The 17,285-nt window shown below is 43.6% G+C and overlaps 1 protein-coding gene across 6 annotated transcripts in view; it reads right to left on the bottom strand.

Moving 5' to 3' along the window:
• pde4a (phosphodiesterase 4A) overlaps nucleotides 1-17,285 on the bottom strand; it is a 588,039-nt gene that overhangs the window by 47,323 nt on the left and 523,431 nt on the right. The window contains exon 1 of one of the 6 annotated variants that reach the window (XM_062974142.1): nucleotides 12,190-14,073. The exons of the other annotated variants lie outside the window; for them this stretch is intronic. Within the exon in view, the coding sequence (XP_062830212.1) occupies nucleotides 12,190-12,255 (66 nt within the window). The 5' untranslated portion in view covers nucleotides 12,256-14,073. Of the gene's footprint in view, nucleotides 1-12,189; nucleotides 14,074-17,285 lie in introns of those variants that run through there. 6 annotated transcript variants of the gene reach the window in all.

The raw sequence follows: 17,285 nt of genomic DNA, 5'->3' as shown, positions 1-17,285 counted from the left end.
ATGGGATTTTGGTATCCACGGGGGTTCTGGAACCCAACCCGAACATCCGTCCAGCCACATTTCATCCATGGAGCTTCAGGTGTAATGAACTGAGCACACTGTTAAGAGCAGTGGGAGACAGGTCTAAAGCACAGGGCACAACCTCCCAGCATGTTCTCCGGCACAATCCACCTTTGAAATGAACAGGAGTGGCACAGCTGTACAACACTGCTAATGACACACCTTCCTTCTCCCAATGTAGTCTGCTCATCTCAACAACCCAGTAGGTTGCTGTTGTGATTTGCCATCAAGTCAACTTATGGCTGGCTTTATGAATGTAAGCCCCAGTCTTGCAAACCGTGGGTTGTGTCTTCCTTGATTAAAGCAATCTCCCTATAGAATGCCTTTCTCCTCCTCCTGCTGCCTTCAACTTTATTGTGCAATACCATATTTCTCAATGCACCAATTTTAATGAATACAGAGTGGGTAAAAAGGAGCTGTGGTGGCACAGCGGGTTAAACCGCTAAACTGCAGAGTTTGTTAACCAAAAGCTCAGCGGTTCAAATCCACGGGACAGGGTAAGCTCCCGTTGTTAGCCCCAGCTAACAGTAGTTCGAAAAGAAGCAAATGTGAGTAGATCAATAGGTACCTCTTCGGCAGGAAGGTAACAGCGCTCCATGCAATCATGTCGGCCACATGATCTTGGAGGTGTCTACGGACAACGCTGGCTCTTCGACTTAGAAACGGAGATGATACCACCTCCCAGAGTCGGACTCGACTAGACTTAATGTCAAGCGGAAAACATTACCTTTACTTTTTAGAGTGGGTAAGGAGGATAACATTTGGATTTTCCACTGCAGGTATCAATATATATTATTGGGATCCAATCTCACTGAAATAACAGCTGTTCATTTATAAAAATATGAACATATATTAAACATATATTTACATAAAAGATATTTACAACCTTCAGGGCTAATTAACTGTTTTTCTGAAGAAAAGGAGATGCAGAAACTATTGTATGAAAGAGTATGGGGCAAGAATTCAGTCTGCAAGCTTCAATGCTGGAAATACTGTATTTAGAAGAAAGCGAGGAATGATAGGAACTAGTCAAATTCAGTTCAGACTAACTCAACCAGAGAAGTCAGCCATAGCAGAGGCCTTGATGAACTAACCTGGACACAGCATATTATTTGAGGAAACAGAAATGCTGGACCACTCTCACAACCACCATGTCAGACCACACAGAGAAGCTACTGAAATCCACAAGCATGTGGACAATTTCTACAGAAAGTAGGAAAGGAAGAAACCATGAAAATGAACAAAATTTGGTTAACAGTATTAAAAAACTCTAAAATCCAGACAGTAAATAAAAAACAACACTCAGAAAACGGGAATTCCAGGCATGAAACAATCAGGGCCAGCTAACACTTCCCAACAAAGGATTCCCCAGACAGGAAGCAGCCAGGCCTTGAAGCTGCAAGACTATACAATGCTAATCAAACTGGCCAATGGCAACATTAACACTTGCCTCCAACAGACAATAATTCTTTTTCCCACCTTGGACATTCCAGATACATAAATCCCACTTGCCTAGTTTCCAACAGACCTCACAGTACTGGGGATGTCTGCCATAGATGTGGGCAAAACGTCAGGAAAGAATGCTTCTGGAACATAGCCATACAGCCTGGAAAACTCACAGCAACCCAGTACATTCAATTCATTTATCAATTAAGTTGATTTTTTTTGGGTAATGTTAAGGGACATGTATTATGGAGCGAAAGTGATCAACTTAAGTGGGAATTTTTAGTGTCGTATCTTATTAACTATATTGTTAATTAAATGAGAGACAGTTCTAAGGAGCTAACTATTTTTTTCATTTCTCAGCTGGTTCTTTGCAAAATGACTTGCTTTTTATTAGTCCCCCAGGGTTGAAGAATTACAATGTTTAGGTCATAAGAAACAAACCATTTATTTTAGTTCATATTAGCGTACGAAAGTTTAATTATTTCCAAGATCCAACGGATTTAGATCAGCAAGTAGCAAAGGCAGTGTGTGGGAAGGGAAACTTCTTTGCATTCTGTGTTATAGATCAAACATGTAAAGGCAGTTAGTTCATCATGTGTTACATTTGAATGCTCTTACCCCTTGGAGTTGCTGGAATGCATGCAAGAACAAGTATGTGAAAAGAGGGTAAGGAAATCAGAATATAAAAGAGGGAGAAAAGGAGAGCAAGGTTTTGATAGGGTTGTTGAGAAATGGGATTTTCAAAAATTCAGGCATCTGTTTCTTTTTCTCCAATGTTCAAAACTGTGAAATTGGGTGGCGGGTTGGACTACAAAAATATGAAAATGAACAAAATCTGGCTCCCAGTATTTAAAAAACTCTAAATAAAGAACAACACTCAGAAAACAGGGGTACTCCAGACAATAATCAATCAGGGCCAGCTAACACCTCTCAACAAAGGAAGGAAGGAAGCAACCAGGCTTTGAAGCTAAAAGGCCATTCAGTGCAAATCAAGGTGGCCAATTGCAACATTCACACGCCTCCGACAGATAAGTTATTTCTCCCACCCTGGACATCATTCCACAGATAAATAAACCCCACTTGACTAGTTTCCAACAGACCGCACAACCTCTGATGATGCCTGCAATAGATGTGGGCAAAATGTCAGGAGAGAATGCTTCCGGATATGGCCATACAGCCCGAAAAACTCACAGCAACTACAAAAATATGGTTTGTATTTTTCAGCATCCTTCTTGGTAAGCCTTTAAATGTAGCCGTTTAACCTAAATTGACATGGCAATTGAACATAAACTTGTTTTAGGTTATTAATGATTCAACTAAATGCATTACCTCTTTCTATTAACTTTCCTGTATCTGAAAATGAAGTATTAGCAATCAATGTGATTTGAAAAAGAACGAATCCCAAACTGACCTAGATTTCTGTCTTGGCAAAATGTACTGATTCCACAAAAGAGGAATCCCAATGATACCATATATTTGAGCAAAGCTTTTGGAACATAATCTGGCATGGTAGCATGGCCAGAACATTTAGGAGATAAGGACTGGAAGAAAGGTTTATAAAGTGAATGTGCAAGAAAAATGGCACAAGGACCTGGGTCAAAATGGAACAAGGTTTAGTATCTTTATTTAGCAACAGAACTACAAAACCGTGGAAAATGCAAAACAGTGAGGGAGTCCAAGCAGTCTAGAGGACAGCTAAAGAAGATCTTAAAAACTAGAAAGAAGGGCACACTGTAGTAACAAGCCAACTTCTTCAAGGACACCATAATGTGTTTCACATAAGAATGAAAAACAACATGTACCCATCTTAAGAAGGGAATCGGGTGAGGGAGCAACACTTCCGATAAGAGCAAGTTGATAACAAACTGAACACGAGGCAGCTGGGGCTGGTTTATGTACGTATTCATCAGAACTGAATGTGAAAGCTTCCTGAACACACACAAATCTCAATACAGAGAACAGGGTTTGCCCAAACCTTTCCCACTACATCAAGGTTGGGGATATGTAAAAAGCATGGGGGCAAATGTTAGCCCTTGTGGCAGGCTCTTCTACTCTCCAACACAGCCAAATATCAGCTGAAAAAGCAAAGCTAAAAGTATGGTCAATTGTCATTTTTTCTGGTGTTTTGGTTGTTTACCCACATTCAAGGAATTAGTTTCACTACTTGGCACTTCTGCAAGATCCTAAGATCTTAGGCTCCATCTACACTGCCATATAATGCAGTTTCAGAATGTAGATTAACTACATTGACTGGATTATATGGTACTGTAGACACAAATAATCCAGTTCAGTTCAGTTCAATCGGCATTACGTGAGTCTGCACTGACGATGATAATGCAGCTCAAAATGCATTATATGACAGTGTAGATGGGGCCTCTGTCATTGTAGGCAATTTTCATTCACTATTTTGCATGTGTGCTCACGGGTAGAAGTTTCTCCAGCCCTGCATTACATGAAGGAAGATCTTTCTTTTGCAGAAGAGAATTTTAAATAATTATTCTTTGCCCTCGGCGCTTTCTGAAATGACTTTTCAGGAAAGTCCCAAAGTGTTTTCTTACTGCTGTTGTGTGCCTTCAATTTGTTTCTGACCTATGGGAACCTATTGCAGAGTTTTCTAGGGAAAATGGCTTCAGAGGAGGTTTGCCTTGCCTTCTTTTGAGGTTGAGAGAAGGCAACCTGCCCATGGTCGGCAAACCCAGTGGACAAACCATTTGGGAAGATTATGGACAAGCTGGAAAGGACTCAAAAGGCAATTCCAACCAGGAAAGGTTTAAAGAACTACACATGTTTACCACAAAATTAGAAATAAAAAAAATGATTTCAGCAACTGTTTCACAAATATAGAGAAAAGGAAGATGAACATGGATAGCGCACCCCATCAACTAGGGGCATAAACCACAACAATGTCAAACTACAGGAAGACAAACCAGCTGGCAACCTTAAAACACATTTTCCAAGGAGTAAATCCTACTGAAGTCAATGAGATTTCTGAGTAAACACACTTGGACCTGAGCCCTCATAGAGCTAAGCAGATAGAAAATTCAAAGCATATCCTTCTTATTTCAAGAACGGACAAATGCTCCTGACTCCAAAACAATGAACCAATTCGTTATCTCCAATTAATGGAGTTATTACTAATATGTTATATCTGACTAACTACTACTACCTTCCCCATTTTAAGGTTACGTTATGGGTGCTCCGATGCACAAGAAGGGGAAGCATTTAGCCTGCACAGAAGGAATTTGTAATGATGCTTATATATCAGGAAGTCTCAGGAAGAGTGAAGCATAAGAAAGGATTTCAGTTTCATCTCGGAAAGTCCCTTGAAGTCTCAAATCCAAGCCTTCCGTAAACACTAGTTGCCTTCTTGAATGACTGCATAATATAGTCATAAATTTGATGAGGCATTTCCGCACTCATCTGTTTTGCCTTATACTTTAGATGCAAGCATCTCTTTGGAGGTGGAGTGTCACTTATGATCACAACACTTGTGTGTGTGTGTGTGTATAGCAGGGGAGTCATGCCATGTATTATGCCACTAGCACTGTGTCACAATAAGTGAACCTAACACTAAGGCACCACAGTCCAGTACTTCAAAAGACAACAATTAGAGCATGAATCACAATGTCCAGATGCCCAATATACGGTACCCCAGACTGATCAAATGAGATATCCCTGAGATAGAAGTTCTCTATTCAGATGTAATATTTTGGGGTCAGAAACAGCAAACAAGGAAGAATAATGTATTTCTGGCCTTACAAAAGGTCTAGAAATTAAATATTAGTAAATACCATTGGTTCAGCAACAGAAGACACTGAAGGTAAAGGTAAAGGTTTTCCCCTTACATTAAGTCTAGTCGTGTCCAACTCTGGGGGTTGGTGCTCATCTCCATTTCTAAGCTAAAGAGCCAGCATTGTCCATAGACACCTCCAAGGTCATGTGGCCGGCATGACTGCATGGAGTGCTGCTACCTTCCCGTTGGAGTAGTACCTATTGCTCTACTCACATTTGCATGTTTTTGAACTGCTAGGTTGGCAGAAAAAGGGGCTAACAGTGGGAATTCACTCCGCTCCTCAGATTCGAACCTCTGACCTTTCGGTGAGCAAATTCAGCAGCTCAGCAGTTTAATCCGCTGCACCACCAGTGATGCACATGCATGTGCATAATTATTATTACATTATTCGAAGAATTACTGTGCCACCTTAAAAGAGTCTACAGCAGTGTTTCCCAAACTTTTTTTTTTTACCAGGGACCACTTTCACCAGGGACCACTCTCCAACATTAGTACCAAAAAGGTTACAAATCAGTTTTTGTTCAACTTTAGATTCGGTTGTTATTTGGGATGCTGATTCAGAAAATTGCATTGGATATACCACATCAGCTCTAGTTTCTGATACAAAAGACATGCCATCCAGTAGTTGCCATCTGCTCGCTCACAGAAAACCATATTTAATAATCTAGAGCTGATGTGGTCTATCCAATCCAGTTTTCTGAATTAGCACACCAAATAACCCTAGGAACAGGCCTAAAATTGAAGACACCAAGAAAAATTTTTTTTGGGTTGGTCTGTGTTGTTATCTATAATAGTTAGGGTGAGGCCTCCGGTAGCTCAGTGTGCTATAGTGCTGAGCTGCTGAACTTGTAGACCGAAAGGTCCCAGGTTCAAATCCGGGGAGCGGAGTGAGCGCCCACTGTTAGCTCCAGCTTCTGCCAACCTAGCAGTTCGAAAACATGCAAATGTGGGTAGATCAATAGGTACCGCTCCGGCGGGAAGGTAACAGCATTCCATGCAGTCATGCCGGCCACATGACCTTGGAGGATTCTATGGACAATGTCGGCTCTTCGGCTTAGAAATGGAGATGAGCACCAAACCCCAGAGTCGGACACGACTGGACTTAACGTCAGGGGAAACCTTTACCTTTTTTAAGGGTGAGGCCAAGGACCATATTTTATTTCTTGTGGACCACAGATTGGGAACCACTGTTCTACAGCAAGGGGTAGGAATTATGTTGCCCTCTTCATGTTGTTGGACTGCAACTTCCAGCTTCCCCGTAACTGTTGGGTCTGCATACAGGATAATTTGAGCTAAATCACATATTTCCCCTCTTTTCCCACAGAAAACCATCTGGGGGAAGAACACTATTAGCACCTGGACTTGCAGCAGGGCCTTTAAGGGGTAGATCAGGGTAGCCCTCCTCCTTTAAACTACAACTCGCACAATCCTTTATTATTTCCAGTACTGTCTCTGGTGCTTCTGGTAGCTGAAATTCCTAAACACATGGAAAGGGAAAGACTCCCTATTCAGGCTGCATTCTGCCTGGACTGGGGATGATTCAGGAGGAAAATGTGCTTCCACCTTCCTTTCTCAAAATAAAAGCCATCTGGAGGTGGGCAGCTCGACCAAAACAGTTTACTGCCAAAGATGTGCCTCTTAAAAACCGCTCGCCATTTCCTGGGAGTGCTTTCAGTGTACAGAGTCCGGTTTGAAAGCAAAGGTGTTAGATTAGATGATCAGCCTGGATTTATTTGCCAATACAATGAGCTGTGGTCACAGGTCAGCCACCTTGTAATTTGTTCTTTACGCACAAGAGCTCCTAATTTGAAAGACATTAATTGTACCGTTAGCTTTTACCGGCCTATGGTGTGAAAGAGATGCAAAGGTCTCATAGATTCCACATCTCTGATGTGTCAGATAAAAGAAACAATATGTGTTCCTGGCATAGTCTCAAGTAGCCATCAGGAAAAAAAGAGTGCTCTGGGCTCAGCTTTTGCCAAGCCTCCATCATGTTGAGTCGTAGATGGAAAAGTGCATGTGAATGCAGGAATTCTCACCTTCTCAGAGCCAAAAACCTACATAGCGAGATTGTCTGATGATGCCAGTTCAGTGAACTAGGTACCCAAATTTTATTTCTTCGAAACCTTCATCCACCCTTGCTCAAGTACAGCAGCCTTTGGTTTCATAAGAAGCTAAGAGGAGTATACAGTAGATATGTCCTCTGTAACCATGCTACTCTCTTCCCATACATCACCCCCCAACTCTAAAATGCTTAAATGCAAGACTGGTTGGGTCATGTTCTGCCTGATTTTTTTAAAAACTGCTTTCTCCTTTCATTATTCCTCTCTTTCTTGCTCTGAAACACACATAGACACACAGGGTAAACACACCCTTCCAACAGAGAACTCTTCCAGAACACTAATAAAGTGGATCTGCTTTCTGTAAAGTAGGAGATGAAGCAACTTCAGCAGTCCTGGAAGCTGTTTTTCTGCTCCTGGGACACTCTGCTGCCTGAATGGGCTGCCAAAAATGCCCTTCAAAAAACCTTCTCCGAACTGGAAGGAGATATAAGTCCAGGTTTTATTTTGAAAAATGGGTATTGTTGAGTTAAACCAGTGGTTCTCAACCTTCCTAATGCCACAACCCCTTAATACAGTTCCTCATGTTGTGGTGACCTCCAACCATAACATTTCTTTGTTGCTACTTCATAACTGTCATTTTGCTACTGTTATGAATCATAATGTAAATATCTGATATGCAGGATGTATTTTCATTCACTGGACAAAATTTGGCACAAATACCTGATACATCCAAATTTGAATACTGGTGGGGTTGGGGGGGGGGATTGATTTTGTCATTTGGGAGTTGTAATTGCTGGGATTTATAGTTCACCTACAATCAAAGAGCATTCTGAACTCCACCAATGATGGAACTGGTGGAAACTTGGCACATAGAACTCCCATGACCAACAGAAAATACTGGAAGGGTTTGGTGGGCATTGATGTTGAGTTTTGGAGTTGTAGTTCTCCTACATCCAGAGAGCACTGTGGATTCAAACAATGATGGATCTGGGCCAAACTTGGCACAAATACTCAATATGCACAAATGTGAACACTGGTAGAGTTTGGGGGAAAACAGACATTGACATTTGGGAGTTGTAGTTGCTGGGATTTATAGTTCACTTACAATTAAAGAGACCTTGAACCCCACCAATGATAGAATTGGGCCAAACTTCCCACATAGAACCCCCATGATCAATAGAAAATACTGGTCTTTGGCGACCCCTCTGACACCACCCTCGCAACCCCCCAGGGGTCCCAACCCCCAGATTGATAAACGCTATGTTAAACAGTGGCTGCAACCCATTTAAAAGTGAATCACTGTTTCTGGAGTGTGCCAAGAGAGACAATTTGACTTTTACGACAAGAAAAAAGGGGTTCATTGGCAGCTTCGAAAAGAGCCTTATTTCTGTATATGGCTTTGGGTGCCATCTTGCCCACTCATGCTTAAAAGATCCATTACTACTTGGATCCCAGCAAATACACCCAGTTCAATACGAAAGGAATCAAGTAACCAAGACTCACACAAAGACAGATGGATGTCTTGACCTACTGACAGGCGTAAATAGCAGAAGAGTTCCCCAAAAGCATGAGACAGTACAAAGACTGCACTGTGTTTGAATTTGCATGTGGAATATTAAGGAAGTTTGCATGTTTGCTAAAAAGGTCCAAATGTACACTGGAAGATAAAGTTAAAAAGAAGCAATGCATTGTATTAAGGGAAGAAAAATACAGGATTGGGCAGAAGTCAAAAGCCACAAATCACCTGCCGAGAAGAGACTTGAAAGCCCAGTTTCATAAAAGGAAGCTGGCATAAATAGGATAGTAACTGATGGGGTGCTGCTGAGCCTGGAGGAAGGGGATTTGGAGGGCAAACCCAACAAGGCCTGGAGTCCCAGGAAGATAGGCAAAAGGACAAATGAATGTCCCCATTGGTGAGGGAGACTCAGCGCCAACAGAAGTGATGTCACCTAATTTATTGTTTTGTCTTGGGTTGATTTCTTAGACGTTTTTGGTCTTGCATGTAGCAACAAGGTCCATACCTACAATTTGGTCCTCTAGTAAGTAGGGCATTTGTAGGAGGGTTGTAGGGAACAAAAATCATTGCGTTTTGGGATCAATTTGTGAGGTTCTGGGGGCGGGGTGGGGGGGGGGGGGAGGGATACTGCCTGAAAAATATATTTGTGATATGGGGATTTTGGGAGATGCAGACTGGGGTCTCATGAGTTTCATGTAGCCAATGAGCTGCCCTAAAACCATACATATATCCATATGGCCCAGATCTTGTTTTGAACCAGCTGCATCCCTCTTGGTGTCCAGCGTTCAGTAGTTAAGAGTGAGCCTTTCTAAAATTTTGGAGTGCTAAGACTTGAAAGTGGGTGGAAAAATCTGGCACATTCCCAAATGGTTACTCTGATACAGAGCTGAGAGAAAGTAGAACACCAGACAAGAAATCAGGATTTCCACAGACGACGCTGACAACACCATCACCTCCAAACAGCTCAACCTACCTTGTTTATGAAATGCTCAGAGAAGCAAAGAATGATGGGAAGTGCTATTTTGTCAGCTTTTGCTGTACGTTTGGATGATTTGAGCATGATTGCTATAGGAACACAAGATGAAGTGATACTGGAGTAACCTCTCCCCCCACCCCTTAAACCCAGATGTTTTCTGAAAGGAAGCCAGAGGACTCACATAGTTTGATGCACAAAATCTGAGGGGAGGATCTGGTTCTCCTGAAAGGCCCAAACCCCTTATGATTGTGGTTTAAGAGGAATGCAACGAGTGAGTAAATGAATCTGGCTATACTTGTTGAAGGCAAAAGCAGAACGGATGCCACTTATCTAATAGTATTGGGAGGTATTCAATCTGTCGGTATCCCCTACTTTTTGACCTTGGTTCTACCAAAGATTCCCCCACCTTTTCTTTGTCCTTTTCTCCTGTTAACAAAGCGATGAAAAGAAGGGAAAGGAGAATACATAACACTTAGTGAAGGTAAGGATATTTTGGTGGACAGTTGGAAAGGGCTTGAATCCCAGCTTGAGCTTAGGCATTTGGAAGGTTTCGGCAATTCTTTTCTTCTTCTTAGATCTAAGTGCCTTGTGGCCATTCAATGTGACCGCTCTTGTAAACTTTTGGCAAAGATAAACAGACTGTTATACTAAGAGTAATGTCCACTAATTCTCACACCTTGGAGAAACACGGTTTAGTAAACACTTCTATCATACTCAATAATAACAATACACACCCACATATACTTTGGCACACAGCCCTCTCCTGCAGATGGACCCTTCCAGCTAATCTCTTGTACAGTCCGCACAGCCACACAAGTGTACACAACTCCACAGATAACCCTAGACACCCACACAGTTCTGCTGAGGCACACGTGCTGCATACAGACATCCTAGAACAGAAAACACCGCTCCCATGTTGACCTCTACACAATGATATTCAGCCCCACAAGGTCTATGGTTAAGTCAGGTAGTCGGAAACCTGTGAAAGCCTACATAAAGTGTAGGTTAGCAGCATGCACACAGATCATGTCAATCCAAGATACAAACCTAGCATAGTAAACTTTGGAGGCCCCTTCCACACAGCTGAATAAAATCCCACATTTTCTGCTTTAAACTGAAATATATGGCAGTGTGGACACAGATAACCCAGTTCAAAGCAGATATTGTGGGATTTTCTGCCTTGAGATTTTGGGTTATAGGGCTGTGTGGAAGGGCCCGGAGTGAAAGGGAATTTATATCCACTGACAAAATTAAGTTAATCAAGGAAATAGAATAAAAGGCAATGCATTGGTTGTGACCTCTATAAGCACAGTTGGTACACAACTCTGAAAACATACAATCTTTCGGGACAGGCTGTATCCACCAAACACCCACAAACAATCATGTGAGGGCCATGATGGTGCTTATCTAGATATGTGTAGGGCTTAATAGCTGTTAATAGTTGCAATAGTAGATCAGTTTTGATACACACAGCTACATATATCTAGATAAGCACCATCATGACCCCCACATCACAAAATTCAAAATAGTTCCTCATGATCACAATGAAGCAAAACCCCAGAACCCACATTCTAGCTGCACAACGTTTGTTCTACAAGCAGCTTAATATGTACAATTTCCACAAATTTGGACCACACATAGCTAGGATATAGGCAGAACTCATTATAAGAGAACCCTGTTCTCTGATCCTTGCGGATTGGAGACAGAGAGGGTTAATGAGGCTGCAAGCCTATCTAGCCACAGGGAGAATGGGCAATACAGAAGTGGAAGCTGCTCCAATGTGACATTGCAGGCGGCCAGGAAGGACACGGGCCTTCTCCGCTCTTTCCAGCAAGCAAACCACCCCACATTCCTGGCATCGGATCGTTGCAAACAATGCTTCCAAACTAGTCACGCCTGCTTCTGACCTTGCCAGGATGCCATGCTACACTGGGATGCTTGCATCAACCAGTATTTAGGAAAGCCACAAGACAAGTATAGTCCTTCTGTACTTTTGTTAATTGTACAACAATGGTGGCTTTCCCTGGAAACTACAGCAGATGAAATGCCCTCTTATACACAACAATTAAAGGTGAAAATGCTCTGTTCGCTTGCATTGGGTCACCTAACCAAGCAACCCCAGCTACTCCTGGCGACATAAGGCATGCAGCTGACTTCATGATTCCTTCAACAGTCTCTTGATCCACCTCTTAAGCTGCCTTACCAAGTCATCAGAGAAGATGTCACCTCCAAGAAGGTGGTCGGGGGAGGTCATGAATTGCCCATTAATAAGCTCATATATCCTTCCCCACCTCTTTACACACCAACACACCCACCACGAGTATATCTCGATTACCTGGTCCCACCAGCCAACCAGCCATGGTTTCGCACAGGTCTCACAGAAAAAATCCACTAAGGGCATCTTCTGTTCTCTGCCAGTGGGCAGCAGAGGCTCTCAAATCTATCCACCAACGTGGTGTTCCTTCTCTCCAAGCCAGGGCAGCTGCGAGGTGCCCCGGTTTTCTTGGTATCAGCAGGGCAGGAGTGGGTTAATATCTCAAAGTCGTTCCTTCCATGAGCAGGTTTGGGCCTGGCATGGCTCTTGCTGGCCAACCAGCCCTTGCACGAGGACGCTCACATCTCTGCTGCTTGTTGGGGAGATGTACAAGATAGGCCAAAGCCTGAGAAAGTCCCACGTCCCTGGCTGTATTGCAGATGATGAGAGAAGTACTACCCACAGTGCAGCGCTGCTCCGGCTACGAGCAAAACACAGCCACCGCCGCCACTGTCACCCCCCTGCTGCCTCAGTTCCTTGTATGTGCCTCTTCCCCTCCTTCTCTGGTCACATCTTCAGTGGATGGGAGGGTGAGAGGAAAAAGTCCAGCAGGCAAGGAAGACAAGAAGGAGGAGAAGAACCAGGAGAGAAGGAGAAGAAAGAGAAGAAGGAGGCAGCCACAAGCAGAGTCCCTGCACAGAGGCAGGCTCTTCATCCAGGTGGAGCAGCCGGGAGATCCCCAGCCATTTCTGGGTACCACATGGCGACAATCCAGCTAACAAGGCGGAACCTGCATTGCTCAGAGGCACGTCCTCATCCTCTCTCAGCCAGCCGGCGTGTGTTTGAGGGCAGCGGTCACCACGGAGATGGTACCTCCTTGGATGGCCTCAGCTGCAGCTGCATCCACAGCTTGCCGGCTCCAAGTGTGTTGTGTGTGTATGTGTGTGTGTGCGTTTCTCCCACTGCAGTGCCGGGTGGATGGGATATGATGTCAGGTGGCGATCAGTGAGCGAGAGAGGGAGTGGAAGGGAGGAGTGCGAAGGGGCGGGAGAGAGGAGGTGGCTAAAGGTACACAAAAAGGAGAGCAAGCTAGCGCTGAACAATTTAGGCGAACGGCAGGGGGGAGGAAGGGAGGGCCACATTAATCTGGAGACCTCTGAAGGAAGGCTGTCTGGGCTGAAAAGCATGGCTGTGTTGCTGAAGACTTTATGAACGGACTGTGATATACTTTGCACAGAGCAGGACAAAATGTGGCAAAAAGAAACAAATCTAGAGATTTGGAGAGTTGCCTCCTGACTACCTATTTACCGCCTTTACACTCATCAGGCTCAAGACACCAGGCTGGGGCGAAGAACCAGAGAGCAAAATGCTACAAATCAGAATATCCATTGCTTTCTGTCTCTATCTCTAAAACATGTTCTATTCTGGGAGTGAGGAAGGCATGTCTTTGAACTAGAAAGGGGAAGAAGAAGATGCTAATGACACACCATTCTGTTTGATTATCATTACTGACCCAATAGTGGCCTTCGTGGTTTGTTATTAATATCATTTCTAGCACTAAGAAGGGCATATACTTTGGTAAAATCGATATTGGAGAGATACTGGGGGGTGGCAAGATAAAGTCTGATTCCCAGGGTCCTTTGCTAGATAAGGAAATTGTTGTGACTGTTGTAGCAATGGCCTACTTTGTTAGGCTGTTTTTTAATCGTGTCAGAAACAACTTGAGAACGTACTGCAAGTTGCTTCTGGTGTGAAAGAACTGACCATCTACAAAGATGTTGCCCAGGGAGCGTCTGGATATGTTCCTGGGAGGCTCCTCTCATGTCCCTGCAAGCTAGAGCTGACAGGTGGAAGCTCATGCCATCTCACGAATTCGAACCAGCAAGCTTTAGGTCAGCAACCCAACCTTCAGGTCAGCAGTTAATAAGGTTTTAACCCATTGCGCCACCTCGGCTCTCACTGTTTGCACATGCCGTGTTCATTCTATTACACCTGCATCATAGAATCATAGAATAGTAGAGTTGGAAGAGACCTCATGGGCCATCTAGTCCAACCCCCTGCCAAGAAGCAGGAAATCGCATTCAAAGCACCCCCGACAGATGGCCATCCAGCCTCTGCTTAAAAGCCTCCAAAGAAGGAGCCTCCACCACGGCCCGGGGCAGAGAGTTCCACTGCCGAACAGCCCTCACAGTTAGGAAGTTTTTCCTGATGTTCAGGTGGAATCTCCTTTCCTGTAGTTTGAAGGAATTGTTCCGTGTCCTAGTCTGCAGGGCAGCAGAAAACAAGTTTGCTCCCTCCTCCCTATGACTTCCCTTCACATATTTGTACATGGCTATCATGTCTCCTCTCAGCCTTCTCTTCTGCAGGCTAAACATGCCCAGTTCTTTAAGCCTCTCCTCATAGGGCTTGTTCTCCAGACCTTTGATCATTTTAGTTGCCCTCCTCTGGACACATTCCAGCTTGTCAACATCTCCCTTCAACTGCGGTGCCCAGAATTGGACACAGCATTCCAGGTGTGGTCTGACCAAGGCAGAATAGAGAGGGAGCAGGACTTCCCTGGATCTAGATGCTATACCCCTATTGATGCAGGCCAAAATCCCGTTGGCTTTCTTAGCAGCCGCATCACACTGCTGGCTCATGTTTAACTTGTTGTCCACAAGGACTCCAAGATCTTTTTCACATGTACTGCTGTCTAGCCAGGCGTCCCCCATTCTGTATCTTTGCAAAGATCAAAATCTAAGATTCTGGTAATACGCGTCAAAACTGCTGTGGACTTTCTCACACCACACACTTAGGGCAGCTTCATATTATTTTAACTGCAATGGCTTTTTATTGGATTTTCTAAAAACAAAACAAAACCCCACAACTTTAAAGGGTTCTGTGCTTCAGATGTGCTCACATAAAAACTAAAGGGCACAGAGGTAGGAACAAGAGGTTCTCCAGAAGAGCATTTTGTTCTGCCATCGCTTTGCTCAAATAGGACAAAGGGAACACTGGATCAGAACATACCACCTTGGCCCACACAGAACCAGCAATTCACTTTCCACTACATGATACACTTTAACAGGGTTTCACACACCCATTAACAAAAATCACACAAACACATTCCTTACACAAAATGCTTTAGAGCAGATCAAAATCTGGTCTCCCTCCCTTCCCTTCACAAGAGACTGGTAGAAAGGTTACCCATCTGTTCCCTTGCATTCCCATTTGCCAGCTCTCTTGCTCACGGTCTTCAAGGAAAAACAACCTCTTTTTTCGAACAACATCCGGAACTCAAGGTGAGCAGCATGACCTATTTCAGCAGTAACATGAAATAAATGTCTGGCTCTGTGAAACACAGGCATGAATCTGTACATGGGGAGCCAGGAAAAGAAATCTACAGAGATTTAATGTCTTTAAATACGGGCAAGCAGGAACATTGTGCCACTCCAGCAATTGCACCCTGTGCACAGAGGGAGCAAGAGAAACAAAATAGACCCATTGCAATTTCCTAAAGGATGCCTGAAAGTCATCCTCAGGGGAAGTCACTTTGCATTGACATCCATGGCTGCACAGCAAGAAAGCCCAGGACACAATCCTGCATTCGCTGTACTCCACTGTGATATTTCTCAGCTTAAGGTACTCATCCCCAAGAAAGGGTCTTTCTCTATATCTCCTTTTAGCCACAGGAGGTCATTTTCCTCAGGACTTATTTCTCAATGTCAGGAAGGACAGAAGAAGAAAAAAAGAGGAAGGAGAGAGAAGTTGGTTCAAGCTATATAAGAAGAAAGAGGCTATTATCAAGGTGGCCAATGGCAACATTCACACTTACCTCAAGCAGACAAGAGTTCTTTTTCCCACCCTAGACTTTCCACAGATATATAAACCCCACTTGCCTAGTTTCCAACAAACCTCACAACTTCTGAGGACGCCTGCCACAGATGTGGGCACAACGTCAGGAGAGAATGCTTCTGGAACATGGCCATACAGCGCAGAAAACTCACAGCAACTCACTAAGAGGAAACTGTTTGCGTAAACCTAGAATGGGAGGAAACTCTGGCCTCTCAGACTTTCTGGACTACAGTGCCCACAATCCCTTATTTTGGGGGCTTCCGGGAGTTGAAATTCCACCTAACTGGGGGGGATTAAAGGTGGATGAACCCAGGGGCACCTGTCAGAAGAGCGACTGAGTGATAGAAATGGCTTTCACAAGGAAGATCTTTCTTGCATGAATGACTGCCCTATAGGGAAACTCCTTGAACGAAAGCCACGCAATAGATCTTCCCAACAGACTGCAGCCCAGGCTCAGGAAGACATTATAAGGAGCCCTGTCTCAGCAAAACTGCCACTTGAAAAACAGCAGGCTGAAGGGCTTACCTGATGGTTATAATAAAGCTTAGGAACTGTAGTGCACTTAGCAGAATTTCAAAGCACTTCAGAACACATGGACTCAGCTATTCTTACAACCATCATGCAAATATTAGCCAGTATTATCATCCTCAAAGAGGGGGAGTGATGCTATAGGAAATGGTTTACCAGTGAGCTTGGGAATGTTTTGTGGATTCCACTCCCAGAATCCCCCACCACCTCACTGGCTATGCTGGGAGTTGTAGTCCAAAAATATATATTCCCAATCTCTGGCTCAGAGGCAAACCATATGAAGTGGCAACATTGCTAGATCCCTCCCAGCCAGAGAGTCTCTTCCAATTTAGAGCCAAGCTTCTGATTCAAATAGATATAATCCATTAGCCTTTTTCCTTTGGTTAGGATTCAACTGAGAGTAAAAAGTGTGCTACTTTCAAAAGAGAAGAGGCTTCTTACCATGGGCAGAGACATCTTTCTCCAAGTCCCACCAATGGGTCTACAAGACCCAGACTACGGCATAATATTGGAAACTGCAGACAAGAAGTTAGAACTGTGTGGCCTTATTTCAGCTGCAACTCCCAATATTTGTCACCACCGAGTATGCTAATTATGGCTGCTACAATTTGCAGGTCAACAATATTTGGAAGGCCATATGTACACCCCCCCCCCAATCTGATATTAACAGCATAGCTAAGGACTCTGCATAATGTATTACATTCTCTATATTACATTTGTTTTATAATGTTAATGTTTGATATGCTTCTATTTTTAGTAATTTAATTACACTTTACCTTTTGTATGATGTGATTTTTTAAAACTGCATTTGTCTT

Source organism: Anolis carolinensis, chromosome 2, assembly GCF_035594765.1.
Source record: "Anolis carolinensis isolate JA03-04 chromosome 2, rAnoCar3.1.pri, whole genome shotgun sequence".
In the NCBI taxonomy this organism is placed as follows: Eukaryota; Metazoa; Chordata; class Lepidosauria; order Squamata; family Dactyloidae; genus Anolis; species Anolis carolinensis.
The sequence above is the reverse complement of the archived record's forward strand: the minus strand, read 5'-3'. Positions and strand labels throughout refer to the sequence as shown.